The 25,228-nt window shown below is 43.7% G+C and overlaps 1 protein-coding gene across 4 annotated transcripts in view; it reads left to right on the top strand.

The window, feature by feature from the left end:
* STAT5B (signal transducer and activator of transcription 5B) overlaps positions 1-25,228 on the top strand; it is a 69,710-nt gene that overhangs the window by 35,161 nt on the left and 9,321 nt on the right. For 2 of the 4 annotated variants that reach the window (XM_082371347.1, XM_082371348.1), the window contains exons 2-12: positions 12,479-12,635; positions 13,859-13,948; positions 14,881-15,055; positions 18,647-18,777; positions 19,018-19,169; positions 19,642-19,797; positions 20,210-20,389; positions 20,749-20,836; positions 20,914-21,036; positions 22,032-22,124; positions 24,254-24,460. In XM_082371347.1, the coding sequence (XP_082227473.1) occupies positions 12,479-12,635; positions 13,859-13,948; positions 14,881-15,055; positions 18,647-18,777; positions 19,018-19,169; positions 19,642-19,797; positions 20,210-20,389; positions 20,749-20,836; positions 20,914-21,036; positions 22,032-22,124; positions 24,254-24,460 (1,552 nt within the window). Of the gene's footprint in view, positions 1-9,373; positions 9,512-12,478; positions 12,636-13,858; positions 13,949-14,880; positions 15,056-18,646; positions 18,778-19,017; positions 19,170-19,641; positions 19,798-20,209; positions 20,390-20,748; positions 20,837-20,913; positions 21,037-22,031; positions 22,125-24,253; positions 24,461-25,228 lie in introns of all 4 variants that reach the window. The other 2 variants (XM_082371350.1, XM_082371349.1) reach the window with 2 other exon arrangements.

The raw sequence follows: 25,228 nt of genomic DNA, 5'->3' as shown, positions 1-25,228 counted from the left end.
AAAATACTTCAAAATATATTTTTGTGCCACTTACTTTTATATTACTTCTAAAAGAAGGGTTTATTAAACAAAAAAATAATATGAACAGTTATTGAGTGCAAGACATTGTAAAGGATTTAAATAAAATATAAATAGATGTCAAAATTACAAATTAATCTTAGCTATTAATAGTCTTGAACCACTACTTGAAAACATTGTTGTTATGTATTTGAAGGTAATAGAATTGCATTTCTTTCTCTTTTTTTTAAACATTTATAGTTTCTTTTATTTGTTTGTTTGTTTATTTATTTTGGCTGCACCGGGTCTTAGTTGCAGCGCGCAGGATCTTCGTTGCCGCGTGTTTAGTTGCAGCATGCGGGATCTTTAGTTGTGGCATACATGTGGGATCTAGTTCCCCGACCAGGGATCAAACCCGGGCCCCCTGCACTGGGAGCGCAGAGTCTTGCCCACTGGACCACCAGGGAAGTCCCGAACTGCACTTCTTTTTTAAGAAATGTATAAGTATCTCATGCCCTACTTAAATCAAGACTACCTAATTTGTGCCATAAGCTGGATACTGTCATGATGGGAAATATTTCTTCCTATGTCTTTTGCATGTCCCTTTATGCTTTATTCCTGTGGATTAGTGAGCAGTGCCAATTGCCCATGATTATTAAATTTATATTTCAAGTTTTACATTTTTTTTTAAAGTATTTGTTTATTTATTTATTTATGGTTGTGTTGGGTCTTCGTTTCTGTGCGAGGGCGTTCTCTAGTTGTGGCAAGTGGGGGCCACTCTTCATCGCGGTGCGCGGGCCTCTCACTATCGCGGCCTCTCCTATTGCGGAGCACAGGCTCCAGACGCGCAGGCTCAGTAATTGTGGCTCACGGGCCCAGCTGCTCCGCGGCATGTGGGATCTTCCCAGACCAGGGCTTGAACCCGTGTCCCCTGCATTGGCAGGCAGATTCTCAACCACTGCGCCACCAGGGAAGCCCCAGGTTTTACATTTTAAACAAAATTTAATAAATAAAAAAACTTTACAAAAAATTGTACCAAAACTCCTTCACCTAAATGTAACAGCTGTTTATAATTCTCTCTGACCTTTCTCTGGTATGTGTCTTCTAGCATACATACTGTGTACACTTTTCATTTAATATTCCTTTATTTATACTTTTAGAAAATATCTGTGGCCTTATATTTCAACATAGCCTTTATATTTCATTTAATTATTGCACAGTATTCCATCAGATTAATATGTTATAGTTTAACCAGTCTCTTATTTTGGACATATAGGTTATTTCTAGTTTCTCACTATTGTGTTTAATACTGTCTAACTGTTGTCCCTAGGAGTTGACCTAGTGCTAGGTGCTCTTCAAAGCAAATTTTGCTAGGTGGAAATTTAATACTGTATTTCTCAGTGATAAGAGGGAGGCTGTGAACTCTAATGAGGAAAATAATAGGAACGTGTGTAGATTTATTAATAAATTGCCTTTTAAACAAAACTTCAGAACAGAAGGGAAGGGATTATCTTTCATCTAAATGGTACAGAAACTCAGTATATTGTAATAGCTGAGGAATTTCTATTTCCTGAACTGTGGGATTCAACCTTTTTGAGAGACACAGTCTAAGATGAGTTGGTCTTAACAGTATAAATGGGTACAGATATAAACCTTCATTAGGGGCTTCCCTGGTGGCGCAGTGGTTGAGAATCTGTCTGCCGATGCAGGGGACACGGGTTCGAGCCCTGGTCTGGGAAGATCCCACATGCCGCGGAGCAACTAGGCCCGTGAGCCACAGTTGCTGAACCTGCGCGTCTGGAGCTTGTGCTCCGCAACGAGAGACCGCGATAGTGAGAGGCCCGCGCACCGCAATGAAGAGTGGCCCCTGCTCGCCACAACTAGAGAACGCCCTCGCACAGAAACGAAGACCCAACACAGCCATAAATAAATAAATTAATTAAATTAAAAAAAAAAAAAAGATTCAACTTTAAAAAATAAAACAAAACCTTCATTAGAGGGACTTCCCTGGCGGTCCAGTGGTTAAGACTCCACGCGTCCACTGCAGGGGACTCAGATTCGATCCCTGGTCAAGGAACTAAGATGCTGCATGCCGCGAGGCACGGCCTAAAAAATAAAAAAATTTAAAAAAATAAAAACCCCTCATTTGAAATTCTGAGGCTGACATGGGGCTACATGGCAGCCTCCGATCATTTCTTACTTTTCTGTAATGCAGATGGTCATTGTTTGTGGGCTACAGTAAATGTTTTTTGTTCTCTGAAAAATGTTATTGATGTAGCTTCTTCCCAAGTGGGTTGTTCAAGTTGCTTAATAGATTTCAACACAGAGATAACGATAATGCACACGCATTCAAGCTGCGGGCCATTATGGCATGAGGGAGACCTTCCCCCTCTCCCTCTCCCTCTTGCTTCCTTTTTCCCAAAGTAATATGTAATGATTTTGCTGTGATGTAAAGATTTATGACTGATTGTCTTCCCAGAATATTATCATCTCTATGTTGCCTGGCAGATTTTTCCTTGCTTGTTTCTTTGTGAGCCAAATACTTTTATTCTTTCTGTTCGCTTCCCATCTGTTTAATAATCTGATTTTATTAGAGAATTGCCTTCCTGATGGCTTATAAAGTAGTGTTTAGAAATTTTTTTTTAAAGAGCAGATGGCTCCAGTGTTGACCTACTTCTAGATGGGATAGTTTTACTCTAACCTTACTTGATGTTAGGCCAATTTTAATATGAGCAGAATCTGAATCCTTTATTGCTACTATTTAATATTTTTCTGTCCCTCCAAGTTCCTACTGCTAGGTAATCACCACCACTGAAGAGATGTATTGACAGTAAAGCAGAAAACACAGCCAGAGAACTTGCTCTTTATATTCCATCCAAAGTCCTTTAGTCATTAAATGGTGCTGATATGATTAACAGTTTTGAATCCTGGTTCCTTGCCAGATCAGATTTCTTTTCAGATCAGAAGCATTGTTTATACATCTTCTGTTTCATCTGCCAACCAGCCCAAGCCTTTGCCCAAATCAGAGCCCTGCAATATTAGGTTTCTGATTCTAATTTCTTATTCATTTTCTTTCTTTAAGTTATGAAATATAACAAACATGCAGAAAAGTACAAAACATAATATGACAAACTACCACCACAAGTCCTCAAGACAAAGGCAGCATGGTGCAGTGTAGAGTACAGACTGGGGCCAGGCTGCCCAGATCCAGCCCAGATGGTACCCCTCAGCAGTGTGGGACCTGGGGCAAATATTTTACCCCCCAAAGAAACCCATACCCATTAAAAGTCACTGCCCATCCCCTAGCCCTTGGCAACCACCTGTCTGCTTTGTTTCTGTGGGTTTGCCTATGCCTATTCTGGGCATGTCCTATAAATGGAATTTACAATATGTGGCCTTTTATATCTGGCTTCTTTCACTTAGCATCATGTTTTCAAGGTTTATCCATATTGTAGCATGTATCAGTACTTCATGCCTTTTTTAAGGCTAAATAATATTCCATTTAATCTATTTTATTTTTCCATTCATGTCCATATTATCCATTCATCCATTGATGGACATTTGGGTTGTTTCTAACTTTTGGCTATTATGAATAATACTGCTACGAAGATTTGTGTACAGGTTTTTGTGGACATATGTTTTCAATTCTCTTAAGCATATACCTAGGCATGGAACTGTTGGGTCATATAGTAACTCCATGTTTAACCTTTTGAAGAACCTTCAGATGATTTTCCAAAATTGTTACACCATTTTACAATCCTGTTTAATTTGCTGAGCCTCAATTTCCTCATCTATAAAGTGGGAATAATAATAGGGCTACCTTGTAGGATTTTTGTGGGGGTTAAATGGTAGACTCATAAAAGTACTCATTGTTATAAAATAATACAAGTGTTTAGTAAATGATAGTAAATGACATTAAATGATAAATCTGGATGGTGGATAATAACACTAATAAATGTTATTTTAAATCAGTTTTCATTCTTATTTCTGGAATTTATTAGATGAATCAAAATATTTGTTGCTAATAATTCATACTTGAATTAGTTGGAGTCAGGTGCATCCTTGGAAAGAATAGGAAAAGGCTTAGCTCCTGCCTACCAGAAGAGCACATCAGAATGGATGTGTTTTTTGGGGTTTAGTATACTTATGGCAGCCTTGCTCTCCTTACACCACCCTTCACAGTCCTTAATTCCCTCCTTCAGAGGTGAGGGAACAGTCCTCCCAGTGCCTTTGCACCAGCCTCCATCAGGTCTCACCTGTGGGAGTCCTGGTGCCAGTGAAATTGATTAAGAAATGGGAATACCAACTTTTAACAGGAAGGTAAAGTTTATGTGCAGGATATTGGTTAAGGAGAAAGATAGCAAGAGCTCTTTGTGGAAGATTGACTTTGGGAAGGTACTTAATTGAAGTGAGTTAAAATTGGAGGTGGGGAGAAGGAAACCACCTTTGTAAGTTTAAGGTTGTAAAAGTTAGGGAATTCCCTCGTGGTCCGATGGTTAGAACTCCACACTCTCACTGCTGAGAGCCTGGCATTCAGTCCCTGGTTGGGGAACTAAGATCCCACAAGCTGCACTGTGCGGCCAAAAAAATAAAAAATATATATTTTTTAAAAAGTCAGAATAAGATTGAGCATTTACTATGAGCCAGGCACCATTTTAAGCATTTACCCATGTTAACTCATTCTTATAGCAACCCCCTGAGAGACATAAGAATTATTATTCCCATTTTACAAATAAACTGAGGCCCAGAGAGGTTTAAGAGGTTAAATATTTTGTAGAACTCTGTTTAGGTGAGTTTGCCATTATCTCCAGAACTTGAACCCCATTTTAGCGTCTTTGGCAGTGGTGATGGGATGGAGAATAGGAATTATAAAATGCTTTAAATTATATACATGAATCCAGCAGACCAAATCCCTGTACACGTTTGAAACCCCCTACTCCCACCGCAAACTAGAATTCATTCTTGCAGGTGGCAGGTATGCTTTGGGAACCTTGTGTTGTCCTGTCCTCTGCATCTCCTCCTTGACAGGTTAACGATAGCATTACTTTAGCCACAACGTTCTAGAAGTCTTCAGAGAGAGTGAGTTGTTTTTTTTTTTAACAAAGGTTTATATTTTACTTCTAAAAGGGAAAGCATCTAATGAAAAGGTATTTATTATTGGGACAAAATTATCATTAAATCTCACCCACTCATATCATTTATTTAACAGGTACTCATTTCTGCGGTTTTCAATAAGCCTGTAACATTATGACCTATTAGACTTTGAAACCCTTTTTTTCAAGTGCCTGAGAGTCTGCTTTATTTGGAACTCCTAGGATATATCCAGATATATGAGGTCAATGTAGATACCTTATGCTTTCAGAAAGTACAAGGTTCTACGTCCAAGGTTGTTTGGGGTTGTTTGGAATGCTTACGAACAGTAAGAATGCAACTAACAAAGCTCAAATAGTTCTCATCTTTGGCTAAAAATAAGATTGTGAATCCATTTCCCAGTCTTTAGAGAAGCCCCTGTGATGATTTACCAAAGATACAAACCACTTCCCTTGTCAGAACATCACGCATTGAAGATGGAGGTGCCCGTAAATAAGCAGAAGAGAGCAGGAACTGAGGACAGACACGGGTTCACTGCATGTGTGGGGTGGCTGGATGAGTACTAGTGGGAAAGGACAGGGAGTCAGCAGATACCAGGTGTAGGCTTTGCCTAATAATGTGTGTAGGACACGTGTGAAGTTTTGACGTGTATGAAGAAAAGCACTACTTAGATTCTAGGTTTTATTGATACAGTCGGTGGGGGGAAGTAGTTTTTTTCTAAACTGCATATTTTAAATCGTTGCATGATAATCTCAGTAGGTCATCTCATATTCCATGTGTATATAACTCTTAGTTTAAAAGTCAAATAAAAATGATTCTGTACTGTTCAGTGTATTTTGATTTTACATTTTTGACCATTGGTAGGCAAAATCTACTTTCCAGCTCTATCAAAGCATTTTTTGTAGTGAAATTATACTGTATTTATCAAAATAAGGTGGTTACCACCTTATATTTACCCGCTATTACCCTTCAAATGACATTTTAGAAAATAACTATTATGGCATGTTCATATTTAGAACCATAAAAAATATTCTGAAAACTTCTAAGAGCTTAGCATTCTACTCTTTTATAAAAACTAAGAACTAATATAAAACTTGACAAAACAGTGTGACGTTTATATAATACTCCTACCTATGTGGCATATCGCCATAGTATTTCTTTCTTAAAACAATAGTAGACTCCTGGAATTATGCTCAGACAGCAGGACATATGAAATATTTACCAAATATTTGGTGTGTATTTATTCACTCAGCCAACATTTAAGTATAAAGTTATACTTAACATGGCATGCCACCATAATAGGTACTGGAGATACAGCGGTGAATAAACGTGCTCCCTCACTTACTGTTCTTATTCAGTGGGGAAACAGACAAAAACAAATTAACAAAAACTAAAAGGGAAAATTACAAATTGTGGGCTTCCCTGGTGGCGCAGTGGTTAAGAATCCGCCTGCCAGTGCAGGGGACACAGGTTCAAGCCCTGGTCTGGGAAGATCCCACATGCTGCGGAGCAACTGAGTCCGTGCACCACGACTACTGAGCCTGCTCTCTAGAACCCGTGAGCCACAACTACTGAGCCTATGTGCCACAACTGCTGAGCCCATGCGCCACAACTACTGAAGCCCATGCTCTGCAACAAGAGAAGCCACCGCAATGAGAAGCCTGCGTACTGCAACGAAGAGTAGCCCCCGCTCGCTGCAACTAAAAAGAAAGCCCGCACATAGCAACGAAGACCCAATGCAGCCAAAAATTAATTAAGTAATTATTTTTAAATTACAAATTGTGCCATATGTGATTAAGGGACAGATAGACCATTGACTCACCTAAATTATAAAATCTGTATCATTTTCTTGACTTGGTATTTCATACTGATATCTTGTTCCATGATGACTTTGAAAAGAGCTGATAGATTTGACTAAATTGTGTATACATATTTATTTATGCAACAACAAAAAATTTACTGAATGCTTATGTGCTGGGCACCGTTTTAGGCCAAGAGAAAGAGCAGAAAACAAAACAAAGTCATTGTGTTCGTGGTGATTTCACCCTAGTGGGAAGTCATTAAACAAATATGTGATAAATATCAGGAAGTGATAAATGATACCAAGAAAAATAAAGCAGACTGAGACGATAGGGAGTGAACAGAATACTATTTTATTTGGGTAGACTGAGGAGTCTCTTTGAAGATAAACATTTTCCCACAGTCTTCCTTCTGTCTCTTGGGTCAATTCGGTTAATGAATGTAGGATGCAAGATAATTTTTGTGTCTGTTGGTATCATTCACATATTCATTACGAGAGCTATGGCGAGGTCCTGCTTCTTTCCAATTCCTTACCACTAAAAGAGATTAATACTACCTGAATTCTTTTCTTCATTCCTTGATCATTCTTGCCAAAGCACCTTCATCCATCCCATCCATCCCTTTACCTTTTGTCCAAAAAACATGCTTTGGTATCTCTTCCAATTTTCCAAAATCTTGGGATATGATATGAGTCATTTGATTAGAAATTATATTGTACAATTAAATGTCTTCCATATATTTGATTGTAATGTGGGATTACTTCTGGAGAGAGCTCTTTTATCCCAGTCTTTCTCCTAGTAAACCCTCAGCCATGAAATTTGATGTCCTGGGTGATCTTACAGTGATCCCAGCCTTAATGCTCAAAAGCTGTAAATTGTACACTGCTCAAGTGTTCTACAGCATTGCACAAATCTAAAATAGGTAACTGGCACCCACCCCACACCTCATTGTTGGCTAACTAACTTGTCCCATAAATAGCTCTGTGTTATGCGATCAGACAACTACAACTAACAGAGAAGGGATTTTTGTTTCCTAACACACTTGCTTGGTCTCTGGTATTCAACAAAATCAAGGTCTAATTCACCGTACCCTGACTATAACACAGTTCTTAGGAGAATTGTGCAAATCAGTAGCCAGATAGTTTTGGATGGGATTCAAGATATCCCTGCTTATACCAAATTCCACACTATGGAATAATGTGGAATTTCCACCTCCACAGTGTTAGAGCAACATTCCGTTTTAGTCCCCTTTGTGTACATGAAAGTACTGTTGCTGTCACAATCTGGTTAATCCCAGAGAGTTTCTGCCAAATGAATTAAAAATTCTTAGGTGAGGGCTTCCCTGGTGGTGCAGTGGTTAAGAATCCGCCTGCCAATGCAGGGGACACGGGTTTGAGCCCTGGTCCGGGAAGATCCCACATGCCGCGGGGCAACTAAGCCCGTGCGCCACAGCTACTGAGCCTGTGCTCTAGAGCCCGCGAGCCACAACTACTGAAGCCCGCGTGCCTAGAGCCCGTGCTCCACAACAGGAGAGGCCACCGCAGTGAGAAGCCCGCGCACCACAAGGAAGAGTAGCCCCCGCTCACTGCAACTAGAGAAAGCCCGCGTGCAGCAACAAAGACCCAACACAGCCAAAAATTTTAAAAATAATAAATTAAATAAATAAATTAAAAAAAAAATTCTTAGGTGAGTCTGAGAAGGCATCGTGGTAGTTTTATAAAACCGTTTTTCTGAAAGCAACAGTGTGTTTTAAAAACCTACCCACCATTGCAATATAATGGTTCTTGCTTCTAACTCTTAGCTGGAATGTGTTGTTTTTATGTCTGAAAGATTTTTAAATGCTATAATTTTAACAGAACATTGCTCTGTAAATTCCTAAGCAGTAAATCAGAAGGGGAACCTTGGGGTTATTTTTCCAAATAAATCTGTGCCCTTTATGTGCAAACAGTTACTGCTCAGGTAAATAGTGATAATACATAGGGTTCCATCCGTACTTTAGATATTATATTTTCTTTTACTGGGCCTTTTTTAAAATGGCAATATGTTTACTGCATTTCTTAAAAGTCAGAATACCAAATCTAAAACAAGTGATTTTTTACAAAATCCCTGTGCTGCATATTTATCATTACTGTTGAAATGCTGCTTACTGTTGCTTCAAGTTTGGAACACATGTAAAAAGAAAGAACATGTCTGTGATATCAAAGCTATAGGCAGTTCTTCCCTTAATGCTGGATTTGTACTTTTGCTTATAGGACTTCAATACATTTTACAGTTAGAGCTTCATAGACCCAGTTATATACCTTTCCATGGCCACACTGAATTCTGAAAACATTTTGAAGCTAAAATTCAGTTCAAGAATACTGATCTTTAGTCTATCAAAAAGGGCTTAAATGCATTTATCTCTGGCCTTTATAATCGAGTATTTACTCTAATGGATTTAAAAGGGGAAGAAAAAAAGCTCACCCAAACCACTGATTGTTTAACAGATTGTAAACCATGGCTGTGTGGATACAAGCCCAGCAGCTCCAAGGAGACGCCCTTCATCAGATGCAAGCATTGTATGGTCAACATTTCCCCATTGAGGTGCGGCATTACTTATCCCAGTGGATTGAAAGCCAAGCTTGGTAAGTGAACAAAGTTTTCTCCATCATATTTTGTGAAGCACAAGCATATTGAAGGTTTTTTTTTTAATATATAAATTTATTTATTTTATCTGTTTATCTTTGGCTGCGTTGGGTCTTCATTGCCGCGCATGGGCTTTCTCTATTTGCGGGGAGCGGGGGCTACTCTTCATTGCAGCGCGTGGGCTTCTCATTGCAGTGGCTTCTCTTGTTGCGGAGCACGGGCTCTAGGCTCACAGGCTTCAGTAGTTGTGGCACTCGGGCTCAGTAGTTGTGGCGCACGGGATTAGTTGCTCTGCAGCATGTGGGATCTTCCCGGACCAGGGCTCGAACCCACGTCCCCTGCATTGGCAAGTGGATTCTTAACTACTGTGCCACCAGGGAAGCCCCATATTGAAGTTTGGTTGGAAAGATAACATAGTGAATGCTCTAAAAGTTGTACATTTATAAAGAAAATTATGTGACCCATGAAAAGGTATTTAATTCCATCTTAAAGTTTAAGAAGATGGAATAACTATTGGGATTTTTAAAGATAAGATTTGTTTCCTTTAATAGTAAATTCTGGCTAAAAGCATTAGAATATTGCTGCTAATAAAAAACAGTTAACAAATATGTTTTGAGTGCCTAGCAGTGTTGTAGTTAGTAGAGTTCATAGAAAACGTTGAAGCCCTTGTCCACAAAGAATTTAGTGTTTAATGGGGCAGATAAGGTATGCATATGCATACAGCTTAATAAAGTGTATTGTTAACAAGTTTAACAATGGTGACTTTGGTATTTTCAAATTTATATGTTTTATATATATATATATATATATATATATATATATATATATATATATATATATATATATATAGGTAAAGAGTAAAAGACAGTACACCAAAATGTTAACAATAATTACGTCTTAGTCGCAGATTTAACAACCATGTTTATTTTTCTTATTTCCCAAATTACTGTTTATATACCCAGGGGGAAAATTGTTTTTAAATTCTTTCAGAATTAGTACAGTGCAGTAGACTGACAACAGAGCTTTTTAATCAACAGCGTTATTGCACACCAGGCAGCAGGCTGTCTGCTGTTCTGCTCAGGGCCTGGGCACGTGTTGGTTGGTTACCAGTCTCAATCTGATCTGTCGTATTCATCAGATACTTCAGGCCTCCACCGTCATGGCCAGGAGAGCAGGGGTCCTCATTGACAGAGCCCTGGAGAAACCAGCCTTTATGTTACTATTTGAGGCGAGCTGTAAACCTCTCGGTAATGTTGCCTCGGAATAATTGCAGTTGTGTGTTAGTAGCAGATTTCTGTTCAAAAGCTGGAGAGCACCAAAGGAGGGCAATTTTCTAGGCAATTAAAAAACAAAACAAAACTCAGCCTCATGTAATTGAGAAAAAAAGGAGCTAAATATGAGCATGTCAACTGTACCTTGTTTAGTGCTTTTCCATTTCATTTTCATTTTCTATTAAAGATTTGGAGAGTTCAGAAAAAATTAGTAGGAAGTTTCTGTTGATCTAAAATTTCATTTAGTAAATTTCCCATGCAGTCTTCTTACTGAACGAATGTTAAGAGACTTATGTTGATATCAAGGAAAACCTGGATTTTATTCGGTTTTGGTTTTAAAAATATAAAGATTTTAATTAAAACATCTTCAGTTCATGTTTAAACTAAGAATGTCTATATCTATATCTATATATCTATATATCTATATATAGATATATAGATATATAGATATATAGATATATATGGCAGAGAGTTAAGTTTTGAACTACGAGAACCAGTAGTACTTGATTTCCATGAGTTGTGCTCAGAGACTGTCTCTTCTTAAGAGTGGAGCATTATTGCCAGTCGAAACAGAGGTGCAGGGCTGCCTTCATTCCTTCCAGGCTTTTATTCAGACATATTTAGTACATAGCACACACATATTTGAAATTTGACTTTCTCCACTGCCTTCTCAAAAGTGCAGATTCGAGCATATTATTTGATGAAGTAATGTGTCAGTGTTTTGGCACACCTGTTTGTGCCCCCATTAGAAATTAGTTGCTAATGACTTCAGGGCTGTGTAGAGATGACAGAGCTGCTTAACTATCACCAGATCTCTTGTTTGGCTCCAGACCCACCAGCAGTAATGAATGTTATTTCAACCTTACAGCTGTTTGTTTTCTTCAGTGAGCTGAGTTAAGTAATTTAGTACTGCCCAATAGCAATTGTTGCCTAAGTTGTTAAAAAAAGAAAGAGAGTCAAGGATGAGGGGAAGAGTGGGGGAAGAAAGGGAGGGAGGGAGACCACCCAACCCCTGTCAACAGTTAAGTGGCTCTGAATTTATACGAAGCCCGTAGAGTGATTTCTGTGGTTCATTGGAGGAGTTAACGTTGCCTACATGTCCCAAATCTGCAACTATTGATGTACATGTTTGACTTGTGTAAATACTTGTAGGCATCTTCTGTCTTAATATCCCATTTCTAGGGCTTCTTAGAAATAATGATAAATGTTGACTCACCTGTCTTTACTTAAGAAATACTCTATGTGAATTTAGCAAGACGTAGAACAAGTCGAGGCTGGAAAAAACACATAGAGCATTCTTGACCCTGTGCCCCCTTACACCCATGAGGGGGTAACTATAAATAGGAAATTATCAGAGTCCCTATTTCCTTCAGAGTACACAAAGCACTTTCCTTTTCCCTTCATTCCTAGAAGCAAATAGCATAAGCACCAGAGCAAGTCAGTAGGAGAAAGAGCAGTACATGGCAAAGAAAAAAGAAAAGAAAATATACTATACATCCCACTTAGGTAATTAGTGGATTAGGAATAGATTAATGTAGGTATGTAGTCAATTTGAATTGGACTGTTTCCTAAAATTTGCAGTGAGCATTATAAAGAAATTACTTTAGCCAAAGAAAAGGTGTGATGCGTTGAGGCTGCATTTATACAGGCTGTGTGCATGTATGTATACATATGTATGTAATTTCTTTCCCCTAGGGACTCAATAGATCTTGATAATCCACAGGAGAACATTAAGGCCACCCAGCTCCTGGAGGGCCTGGTGCAGGAGCTGCAGAAGAAGGCAGAGCACCAAGTGGGGGAAGATGGGTTCTTACTGAAGATCAAGCTGGGGCACTACGCCACGCAGCTCCAGGTGGGTGTGATCTTGGGGCCTCAAGGCTCCAGGTGGGCATGAGCTCCAGGCCACGCAGCTCCAGGTGGATGTGAGCGCCAGGCCACACTTCATTCTCTTCCCTGCAGGGGCTCTTCCTTCATTCAGAGATTTTCTTTTTCTTCTTTAACCCAAGGTTGTTGAGTCACATGTGACATGTATAAAGTTCTTATTGTTTGGCTTTGTGGTTGTAGCTGCCTTTTTTAAACTTTTTATTTGAAAATAATTTCAAATGTATAGACAATTATGAGATTGATACTAAGAACCCCTACCTACGCTCAGACTCACCTGTCGTTAACATGTGCTTTACTGTATTCTCCCTCTGCGCTCACGCGCATACACACACACACACATATTTTCATTGCTTGAGAGTAAGTTACATACATCATGTCCCTTTGTCCCTAAGTGCTCTAGTGTGTGTTTTCTAAGAATATGCATCTTCTCTTACGTAGTTATAGTACAGTTATCAACTTCTGGAAATGTAACATCAATACAACACTTTTAGGTAATCTTATACCTTTATTTCCATTTTGTCCACTGACTTACTGATGTCGTTTAGGGCATTTTTTTCCCCTCCAGCCCAGGATTCTGTTCAAGATCACATATTGCATCTAGTTGTCATGTCTCTTTAATCTCCTTTCATATGGAACCATTTGTCAGTCTTTCTTTGTCCTTCATTACATTGACATTTTAAAATAATTCAGCTCCTCTATTTTTTAAATATAAAATGGACCTTACTTGGGGTTTGTGTGAAGTTTCCTCATGATTAGATTCAGGTTACACACCCCTGATCAGAATTCTAAATAAGTAGTGTTGTGTCTTTCTCAGGGTATCACATCCAGAGGCGTACAATGTCCATCTTATCCTCATTGGTGGTAGTAATTTTGATTGCCCAGTCAAGGTGGTGTCCAGTTTCTTCTCTAATATGGCCTCTTTAAAATGTATTCTGTTTCCAAGCTTGGTGCCCTTACTTTAAGCAAATTAAGATGCAAGAAATGGAATAATTTTACCTTCTTCCTGTGATTGGGTTTCCCACAATGTGCTTTTCTTGTCCCCGTTGGCATTGGAGGAGCAGCTTTTCTCATGATTACACCATTGTGACACTAGGAGTCTCCATCATAAGATCTGGACCCCTGCTCTCGGGTGAGGTTTGGCCCCATAGCATGGAGTGGAACAAAGTAATGTTTGCTCTTGGATTCTTTCAGAACACGTATGACCGCTGCCCCATGGAGCTGGTCCGCTGCATCCGCCATATTCTGTACAATGAACAGAGGCTGGTCCGAGAAGCCAACAATGTGAGTGTCCATGGGTTTGGGGAGAGGCATTGGGATGTCCTTTCTTGCCCAGCTCTTTCTGGACCCAGCTTTGTCAAGATGACTCGGTGTGCATCTGTTGGTGTCACTATAAACAGAGCATTGTCCTTAGAAGCCCAAAGGAAATAGAAGACTGGTCTCTGATCTTAACTGACTTGTAACCTTGATGAGATCGCAACCACAAAGCAATGTGAACAAGTGCAAAATAATTTTACCCCAACTGAGTTGTATTTGAGGAGAGGCATGCTTATACTCAGGTGAGATTACTTAAGAACAGCCTCTGCTCGCCCCCCAACCCCGCAACCAGGTGTGGAAGAAATAGATCCAACCAGGGCAGTTCAGTGGCTGGATCCACAAAGCCCTTGTGGATGCCTCCCCTGTCACTTCATTTGGGGTCTCCAGGATGCCACCTGTGAGTGGTTCACCCTCTTCCCTCAGTCACAAGAAGGTCTTGAGGGAGGACACAGATGATGTGTGTTTCCACAGCCTTGTCCCCCACTGTGTCCCCAGCACCTAGCACAGGTGGCATTGGGTCAGTGAATGACTGTGAAATGAGGGGTCATCATTATTAGTAGGAAAACCCAGGTAACTCCTGGGACATGTTGAGTTCTAGTCTCTCCAGAGAGAACCCAGATGGACCCTATGTGGGATACTCTGGTGGAGGTCAGAAGCTTTCTGCGGTACTTTATGAAGATGCCATAGTCTGCCAGGTCTCCTATTGCTCCTCTTTTCCCACTCTACCCCAACTCTCACAAACAACACTTGCAATTCTCTGACTGAAAGTTTAGCTTTTGGCATCTCAGCCCAGTTATAATGCGAGCATTGCCCTTTCCTTGGGTCTATGGCCTAAGGCTTTCTCCCATCCTCCTGCCCAGCTCACTGCTGCCCACACTTTCTCCCTGATCTGTCTCCAGGGTAATTCTCCGGCTGGAAGTCTCGCTGATGCCATGTCCCAGAAACACCTTCAGATCAACCAGACATTTGAGGAGCTGCGACTGGTCACGCAAGACACAGAGAATGAGCTGAAGAAGCTGCAGCAGACTCAAGAGTACTTCATCATCCAGTATCAAGAGAGCCTGAGGATCCAGGGTGAGGCTGGTGTAGGAGGGCAGCGTGTGTCTGGGGGACGGGAATGAGGACTAGAGAGAAGCTGGTCGGGTTGGAAGAGAACCAGTTCTCCATTTAGAAGCGTTTACCTCTCTCTGGAGTAGCAGAGAATCATTTGCATTGAAGGCAGTGCAGGAGGCTGACGCTTTGGAAGGGGAGAAGACAGGCGCTGACCCTTGGAGAGCTTGGGGTCTCACTCTGGCTACCCATATCCAAGGAGCTCCTGGGCTGTGAGGGAAGACATTTCCTCTTGTGGGAAGGAGCACAGGGACTAAAGAAACAGTATCAGACAGTACTTTATGTGGCAGACATTTTGTAAGTGATGCTTTATTGAAATGTTAAACTTTCTAAGCAGGGAGGGTATTAGGGCCACGGGGGCTGTGTTTTACAGCCTTTTAATATTGTTCTGTGTGGTTATTCAGAGAGGCCGTCCTGGGGCAGAGCAACTAGTGCATCTCAGTTAGCCCTTATAGACCAGGGCTCCCCTGCCTGGGGTAAATCCTGCTGGTAGTTGGGTACAGAGAATTTCAGAATTCGGTCTGGAGGGTGTGCAGCCCCACAAGCGCCCCCTATTGACCTTATAGAATTTGGCAGGATGACTTTAATACAGGCATGCTTTGGAGATGCCAAGGGTTTGATTCCATACCACTAAATAAAATAAAGTGAATATTGCAGTAAAGCAAGTCACATGAATTTTTTGGTTTCCCAGTTCATATAAAAGTTATGTTTAGGGCTTCCCTGGTGGCGCAGTGGTTGAGAATCTGCCTACCAATGCAGGGGACACGGGTTCGAGCCCTGGTCTGGGAAGATCCCACATGCCGCGGAGCAACTGGGCCCGTGAGCCACAATTACTGAGCCTGCGCTTCTGGAGCCTGTGCTCCGCAACAAGAGAGGCCATGATAATGAGAGGCCCGCGCACTGCGATGAAGAGTGGCCCCCACTTGCCACAACTAGAGAAAGCCCTCGCACAGAAACGAAGACCCAACACAGCCATAAATAAATAAATAAAACCCAAAAGTTTAAAAAAAAAAACAAACCCCAATTTAAAAAAAAAAAAAAAAGTTATGTTTATTCTATACTGTAGTCTTTTGAGTGTGCAATAGCATTATGTCTTAAAAAAATGTACATACCTTAGTTTAAAAATATTTTATTGCTAAAAAATGCTAACCATCTGAGCCTTCAGCAAGCTGTAGTAGTAATATCAAAGATCACCATCACAGATCACCACCACAAATATAGCAATAATGAAAAAGTTTGAAATATTGCGAGGATTACCAAAATGTGACACAGAGACAAGAAACGAGCAAATGCTGTTGGAAAAATGGCAACCAATAGACTTGCTTGACATGGGGTTGCTAAAAGCCTTCAATTTATTAAAAAAAAAAAAATGCAGTATCTGTGAAGTGCGATATATTGCAGCACAGTAAAACGAGGTGTACCTGTAGTTTCCTCTCCCTGGTTGCATGCCCAGTTCACAATCTCAGAGAAGCTTTAGCTCAACCAACCAGCCATGAAAATACACATGCATACACATACCAGGTGCTCCTCTACTACCGTGCCTGTGGGCTCCGTTTTAGAACTGTATTAATACTATTTATTAACTCTGTCCTCCCCAGTAGAATATAAATTTGTTGAGAAGGAACTATGTCTTTTATCTCTGTACCCTGAGACTAGCACATTGCCTGAATCATAGCAAGTGTTGAGTAAATGTTGGGGGGATAATTCTAGTAGCTCTCTTCAGATCTGAATCCATCCCAGACTGACCCGAAAGAAAGGAAGGCCCTCCTGCTAGATTAGGGAACAGGACATTTCAGGCTGTTATTTCTACCCAAGGCCATTGACTGGTTGACAGTACTGATGATCCTATTCTGGGGTTTTCTGTTTCCTATTTGTGAGGTTGGGTTTCGATTCTGCTTTGGGTTTGTCCCCATCGTGCAATGTCAGTTCAGTCTCATTTATCAAGTGCACCCATCAGAAGCACAGACTACTGATCTGTCTGTGCAAGGGAAGCCTCAGCTCCCTCCAGTGGAGCAGACAGTTGCCTCAAGTCTCCTGGCGTCCTTCCCAGAAGCTTCTCCAATTTGCCAGGAGAGAGCTAAGTGGGTCACTTGCATAAGGAGGCTGGGCCTGGCGTTGGGATCCCCACCACCTCCCTGTGGGTGGCAGGATTCCGAGGTGGCTCTCCAGATTATTCTGCTACGTTCCTTACCTACTCAGTCCCCTGCAGTCATGTTAGAGCCATATTTCTAAGTTCTCTTCTAGTTCTGGGCTTTCCTGGCTGTCTAGGGTTGCTTTAGTGTGTCCTTAGTTGCTTTTGTGCGTCCATAGGGCAGGGCCTCGGTCAGTGTGACATGGCCCTCAGAGGCCTGCCAGGAACTTGACCAAGACCTGCTGACTGACGCTCTCATCTTCTTGACTCAGCCCCAGTAAGGACCGTGGGACGTTCCAAAAGCCTATTGGTGGGGGTAGGAACACCAGCATCTAGGATGGTGATTGCCTGTGGAGGGAGGGATGGGGATGCTGGCAGGGGAGGGTGTACAGGTGCTTAACTGTGGAAATGTTCACTTTCTTAAGCTGGCTTCTTGATACACAGGTGTTCCTTGTATCATCCTTTCTATCAGTACTTGCCTAGGTCTTAAGTATCATATAACAGATTTTTTGAAAAGGACGTCAGTGAGGCCTCGTTACCTTATTCCTGCCATCGATGAGATGCCTGACAGCTGGTGTGGAGAGAAGCTGCCTCCCTCTCTTGAGAATCTTGCTGCTTTCGTGTCCCCAGTGGCCCTGGACACTCTCTCTCTCTCCCTCTTCCGGTTGGTCTGCTGAGCTCACAGTGACCCAACCTGGACAAACACGTTAGGCCCCTTCAGCCCGTGGAGAAACCCCCCCTTCCCCCTTCGTATCCTTTTCCCATGTAGGTTATGACACAACGTTGAGGAGAGGCTGCTGCGCTCAGCCCCGCGGAGCAGGGCCTTCCTGATGAGGCTTTGTCCTGTGAGGCTGGGGCTGAGAGCTGCTCCATCAGCCTTTAATCCTGTCCTGTAACCCATTAACCATGAGGACTGACTCTCACCTGGAGCTGATGGTGCCAGGCAGCTTCCTGAGTATTTTCTGTATCATTGCTTATTTAACGTCACGGCAGCCACTAAGGCAGGTGCCATGATTGTCCCATTTTACACCTGGGGAAGCTGAGGCATAGGAGAGTGAGGGGATTTGCCCGAGTTCACCCACCTTTTAAGCGGCGAGGACACACTTCAGACCAGGCAGGGTGGCTCTAAGCCGGACCCCGCGTGGGGAGAGGAGGGCTGGGTGGGCAGGGAGGCCATGGGCTGGCTCCTCCTCAGCTGTACCCCAAGCTTCCATCTCCCCACTCCCCAAGGGGAGCTCAGAGTCGGGGGGCCGGGGGCGGAGCCCACTCATCTTTGGGCGCCATGGCTGTGGAACCCTGACTGGCCACCTGTCAGCTGTGTCCCCTCCAGGGTTTTGCCTCCAGAACAGGTGAGTGCAGTTCTGCCGGGCTCCCTCCTGGACCCGGGGAGGTCATGGTCGTGGGTGTCCTGTCCCGTCCTCCAGCTCAGTTTGCCCAGCTGGCCCAGCTGAACCCCCAGGAGCGTCTGAGCCGGGAGACGGCCCTCCAGCAGAAGCAGGTGTCCCTGGAGGCCTGGCTGCAGCGCGAGGCCCAGACGCTGCAGCAGTACCGCGTGGTGAGTGGGCTCTGCGTCTCCCCTCCCGGGCGTGGAGGTGACACCCTGAGCCGAGCCGCCCCGGGGACCTGAGGGAGGGAGAGAGCCAGGAGGAGCGCGGGACCCAGCAGAGCAGGAGGCCAGAGCCTTCCTCCCTGTGTGGGCACGCAGGGCAGAGCGGGTCGGCCAGGGGTGAGGGGAGGCCCTGCGGGGCTGTTCTGAGAGCCCAGAAGGGCCGCTCACCCGCCGCCCGCCCCTCAGGAGCTGGCCGAGAAGCACCAGAAGACCCTGCAGCTGCTGCGGAAGCAGCAGACCATCATTCTGGATGACGAGCTGATCCAGTGGAAGCGGCGGCAGCAGCTGGCGGGGAACGGAGGGCCCCCCGAGGGCAGCCTGGACGTGCTACAATCCTGGTAATGGGCGTGGGGGGCCGGGCGGGGGCGGCAGGGGCTCAGCGTGGTGCCACCGGCTGCTGCTCTGCTCCTGTGTTTACGTGAGCAGCCGGCTCCCTCTGTCGGGGCACAGGTCTTATTTCACCAGTGGTCTGGTTCCTGATGCAGACTTTGGTGCCCCCGTCCTGTGCCACCTCCGCCGGGAGGGGCGTCCCTGGTTGAGGGAGTGGGGTGGGGCCAGGGGTGCAGAGTGACGCTCAGCCTGGTTGGATCCAAGTCAGGGTCGCTCCTCCTGTGTGTTTCTTTGTGTTTCTGGAAGGCAGGGCAGCTGTGCTCTGCTCAGTGGACAGGCCAGGCGGCTAAGGTGCCGAGCCTTCCTGGGGGTGGAGCTGGGTCTGGGCCTTCTCCCCAGCCTGGGAGCCTTCTGGCTTCTGGCCTGGAGGAAGGGGGTGAAGGCTTTGTCCTTCCCTTTGGCCTCGGGGCTCCTGTGCAGGTGTGAGAAGTTGGCGGAGATCATCTGGCAGAACCGGCAGCAGATCCGCAGAGCTGAGCACCTCTGCCAGCAGCTGCCCATCCCCGGCCCCGTGGAGGAGATGCTGGCTGAGGTCAACGCCACCATCACAGACATCATCTCAGCCCTGGTGACCAGGTGATTGCTGCCTCTCGGCCACGCCCAGGCCCCATCCGGTTGGCCTGGGTCGCGGGCAGCAGGGTCTTTACAGACGGAGCTCTGGCTTCAACCCTTCCGTCTCTGCCTCACACCCTCATCCCATCCCCCTCTGTCGCCTGTTGCTGTGGCCTCTTGCTGTTGACCTTGCCCAGTCTCTGTCGTGGACACTATATGGGCTTGTTCCCTGCAGCCCGTTTCAGCTGTTGAGTTCATCTCACTGCCTCCCCTCCTGCCAGCTCCCCCGACTCGCAGTGGCCCCCCAGGGACCAGGGGCTGTGCCACAAGCCCTTCCTTCGCCTGCTGTGCCCCACGCAAGGCGGCCTCCCCACGCGGAGGGAGGGACCGGAGCACTGTCCCCTGAGGCATCACCTGGTCGCTTGTGTCCCCGCAGCACATTCATCATCGAGAAGCAGCCCCCTCAGGTCCTGAAGACCCAGACCAAGTTCGCAGCCACCGTGCGCCTGCTGGTGGGTGGGAAGCTGAACGTGCACATGAACCCCCCCCAGGTGAAGGCCACCATCATCAGTGAGCAGCAGGCCAAGTCGCTGCTCAAGAACGAGAACACCCGCAAGTACGTTGCCCTCGAAATAGGAGGAAAGTGATCCCACCTTCTAGGAAGTTTCTAGGCCTGGCCATTCCTTTGTAGGAGCCCCATTAGCTCTCTGTCCTTTTCCAGCTCTCAGAGAAGGAGTAAGGGGGTTCTTCTGTGAAGAAGCTATGATTTAGGAGGGATATGTCTAAAGGAAACTTTTTATGTGTTTTATGTACATTTATTTCTTAGATAGATTATACAGCCGAACCCCCATCTCCTCTTAAATGACTTAAGTTTTTTGACAGCCTTCTTTATTTCCTCCTACCCCCAATGTGTTTTCTACCTTGTGTGTGCTGAGACCCTGTATGGGTTTAAAGTTGAGTCTGTCTGATTTGCAGTGATTACAGCGGGGAGATCTTGAACAACTGCTGTGTGATGGAGTATCACCAGGCCACGGGCACCCTCAGCGCCCACTTCAGGAACATGGTGAGCATGGGAGAAGAGGATGAACGAATTTTCCCTAGCTGTTTGAGGGCTTTATCCTCTATTTTTCTCCTTTTCAGTCCCTGAAACGAATTAAGAGGTCTGACCGTCGTGGAGCGGAGTCGGTGACAGAAGAAAAATTTACAATCCTGTTTGAATCACAGTTCAGTGTTGGTGGAAATGAGCTGGTTTTTCAAGTCAAGGTGTGTGTGTGTGTGTGTGTGTGTGTGTGTGTGTGTGTGTGTACTTTATATCCCAAAAGAATTGTTTTGATCACAGAGTATCTTCTTGTGATAATTTTTTTAATTTAATTTTTATTTTGTATTGGAGTATAGTTGATTTACAATGTTGTGTTAGTTTCAGGTGTATCTTCTTGTGATTATTGATGAACAGACAGTGAGGAGACCTCATCCTTAGGACTCTATCTCTTAGATTCTCTTAAGACATGAACAAATAATAACGAAATGAAAGAGCTGGAGATATAGGTAGAAGCGAACCAAGAGAAACATCACTCAGGATGGATTTGAGTACAGTTGTAGTAATTTGAGACATTTGTTACTCGCTCTTTTTCCCCAGAAATGTCTCCATTCTTCTTCTCTCTTCTCTCTTAGTCTCTAGCTTTGAGAAACTTACTCCATCCTTCAGAAATATCTAAGAAATACCTAAATACCAAAATGTCACACAGAAATATCTCTTTTAAAAATATCTTGGGGGCTTCCCTGGTGGCGCAGTGGTTGAGAATCTGCCTGCCGATGCAGGGGACACGGGTTCGAGCCCTGGTCTGGGAGGATCCCACATGCCGCGGAGCAACTGGGCCCGTGAGCCACAATTACTGAGCCTGCGCGTCTGGAGCCTGTGCTCCGCAACAAGAGAGGCCGCGATAGTGAGAGGCCCGCGCACCGCGATGAGGAGTGGCCCCCGCTCGCCACAACTAGAGAACGCCCTCGCACAGAAACGAAGACCCAACACAGCCATAAATAAAATAAATTAATTAATTTAAAAAAAAAAAAATCTAAAATTTCTAAGAGTGTGCCAATGTGCAAAGTCGTATTATTCCTGGAGCCCTTCCTAGTCTGTATTCAAGGGTGACATTTACTGAAACTTGTAGGGAGAATAAACGTGTTGTGATAGAAGAAAAGGGGAGGAGGGCAGAGCGTGTGGCCGCGGGAGCTCAGCGCTGCTCCTGGGTCTTTTTCAGACGCTGTCCCTCCCGGTGGTGGTGATTGTTCACGGCAGCCAGGACAACAACGCGACGGCCACTGTTCTCTGGGACAACGCTTTTGCAGAGCCTGTGAGTGTATTCCTTGGGCCTGTGGGTCTCAAGATTTTGATACTGGTGTCATGAATCTCTTTCAAGTCTCTTTATCCCCACCAAAAGGCATAGAAGAAAAAATGCTGTTATCCTTAGTGGGAGGCAGAATGGAGAGTATGTGGAAAGTAGAATGAGCAGGGGCTTGAAGAAAGGCCGGGGTTTCAATCCAAGCTCCACCATTTCCTCACCCTGTGACCACAGGAAATTCACTTGACCTCTCTGAGCCTAAATTTCCATAAGTGTCTGCAACACAGGGAGAATAACGCTCCAGAGTGTTGTTTGGAAGATTCATTTAGGTGATACACAGAATGCTTGTCACATAGTCAGTACTCTGTAAATAGTATTTTAAATTGTGGGTGAAGCCATGAATGGAATTTGGGACTCCCAGGTTTCTTTTAGAGGTTGTACCTCTCAGGAAGTCACTTAGCTTAGAAGTTGCTTCCTGTCGTCTTCCCTCCCATGACTGAGGGTGAGATTTAATGTCCTTTCCAAATTTTAGATTCTGTGATTCATCCCAAGTCTCATGAAGAATGAGATGCTTTGTGTAAAGAAATAAATATGATTCTGTGGATTTACGCACCCAAATGCTATCTGGTTACCACTCATGCGCTGCTTGATCATTTTCAAAACATTTTAGTAGGCAGAGTTCCATGTGTTAGCATATTTCCAGTAGAGATTAGTCCACAAAAGCATGATAAAAGGTTATACTTGTTATTTGGGACATAAAAGTATGTCCTTCTCTAATGTGGCTCTAATGTGAAGAGTACAACTTGGCATTTTCAACAGGCCTCTATAGAGAACAATATTTTTGCTGTAAGGGTGAGATTCTCAGCAGAAATTCTACGATGCTTGTGCTACAAACCCTGTGTTTGAGGCTCCTTTTAAAAAATATCTGCCTAAGGAGCTTGAAGACTTGATCCAAAAGAGGATTTGGAATGAACAATCAATTGGAACAGGAAGACAACTGATTCACTGACTGACTAGACATTTAAACAAACAAACAAACAAATATATGTATAGAAATGTGTGTGTGTATATATATAGGAAAGAATGAATGAATGAGAATCAAAAGACAAGGAAAAAATAAAAATTAAAAAAATATAAGCCTCCTGGATAGGACTGCCACGTCTGCTCTCATTTCCCTCCCTGTGCATCCACAGATCTCACTCCTCATGTAACTCTGGCATCTCCTGTGATATGTCATTCCTAAAGTGTCTTGTCTAAATAAGTAAGCATTTTTAACATTTTTAGTTACGTTAATGACTAGTGTACATCTTATGCTGTTTATTTACTTTTAATTTTTTTATTGAAGTATAGTCGATATACAATGCTGTGTTAGTGTCTGGTGTACAGCAAAGTGATTCAGATATATATATATATATATATATATATATATGAATATATGTATATATATTAAGTTATTTCACTTTGAGCTAGAGTTCTTGGCAGAAGGGGTCAAGGGCAAGAATGACACTTGTGTACATGCTTATGGACACATACACACATTCTCTCTCTGTTCCTAGAGAACCAGTCTTGTAGATTTTGACTCCCTTTGACTGTCAGAGCCAGACCTTGGTCATGTTTTGTTTTCGTGGCTGTTAGAAAGTAGGATTGGGCAGAAATAGAGACACAGATGTAGAGAACAAACGTATGGACACCACGGGGGGTAAGTGGTGGGGGAGGGTGGTGGTGGGATGAATTGGGAGATTGGGATTGACATATATACACTAATATGTATAAAATAGATAACTAATAAGAACCTGCTGTAAATAAAAATAAATAAAATTCAAAATAAATAAATAAAAGGGAGGAGAGAATGATTAAAAAAAAAAAGAAAGAAAGTAGGATTGCACTGTACATCCAGCAGCTCATTTACAGGACACCACAGATAGCCCGAGGTTACCTTCTGAGTTGTGTGTGAAGGTGGTAAAATGGAACCTTCCGAATTTCGCAGAACTGCATACCCCAAGGAAGGTTGAGTTTATCCTCAGGCTCAGCCAGACAAGTGTTTGTAACTCCATCCAGCCATCAGTGTTTTTCTTTTGCAGGTTGAGGGAATAAATCATGCAACTGTTTTCTCCTAAGGTTCTGGCTTCTCTCCCCACCAGGGCAGGGTGCCGTTTGCGGTGCCTGACAAAGTCCTGTGGCCGCAGCTGTGCGAGGCGCTCAACATGAAATTCAAGGCCGAAGTGCAGAGCAACCGGGGCCTGACCAAGGAGAACCTCGTGTTCCTGGCGCAGAAGCTGTTCAACAGCGGTAGCAGCCACCTCGAGGACTACAACGGCATGTCCGTGTCCTGGTCCCAGTTCAACCGGGTGAGGGACACCACCCTGTGCAGTTAGATCGGCCCCTGCAAACCAGATCCCTCAGGAGTCTCCCTGCCCTCGGCCCTCATTCCTCACGTCTCTAATACGACGTGCCCGTGGTAGTAGGAAGCTTCTGAATAGATGGACAACCACATACTTTTTTATGTAGAAAATTATGTTTGACTATATCAGCAAATTGGGCCTTGCATGCGGCTAGTGCATTTTCTTCCTTTGTAAAGGAAACAGCAAAGCAAACGGCAGCGTAACTCATGAGAAGTAAGGCTTTCGTGACAATGAAAACTCCGTGGCTCTGTCCCCTTGACTCTCTGATGTTCCTTGATGTGTAATGCAAAGTCAGGCTCCCGTGGGACCCTCAGCCCGCAAAAGAGGATACTGATGAAGGAAACTTTGCCTCTAGCATCTGGTAGTTCAGATGTCACCCGTCACATCTCTGATTATAAACTGAACTTTCGTGTCTTTGCTTACGCCCCCACCCTCACCCCACGTGCCCTACTTCAGAGATCTCACAGTCTCTGAGTGGAACTCTTTTAAATGGTCGTGTGCTAACCAGCTGGCTAACAGGTTCACTGGTGGTCAGAGGAGGTTTGATAGGGAAGCAGGAGGCCTAGGTGGACTGTCTTTGCCATTGCAGTACGGCTCCTGCCTTCCACCGGAATCAGATCACTGCATTTTGCTGATGATTGTTGGTAACACCCGTATGATGGAGTGTTCTCCGTGGCCTCGCGGTGTGATCTAATCCCATTCAGATTTACAGTT

This window comes from Balaenoptera borealis (genome assembly GCF_965194805.1).
Source record: "Balaenoptera borealis genome assembly, chromosome: 20".
Taxonomy (NCBI): Eukaryota; Metazoa; Chordata; class Mammalia; order Artiodactyla; family Balaenopteridae; genus Balaenoptera; species Balaenoptera borealis.
The sequence above is the reverse complement of the archived record's forward strand: the minus strand, read 5'-3'. Positions and strand labels throughout refer to the sequence as shown.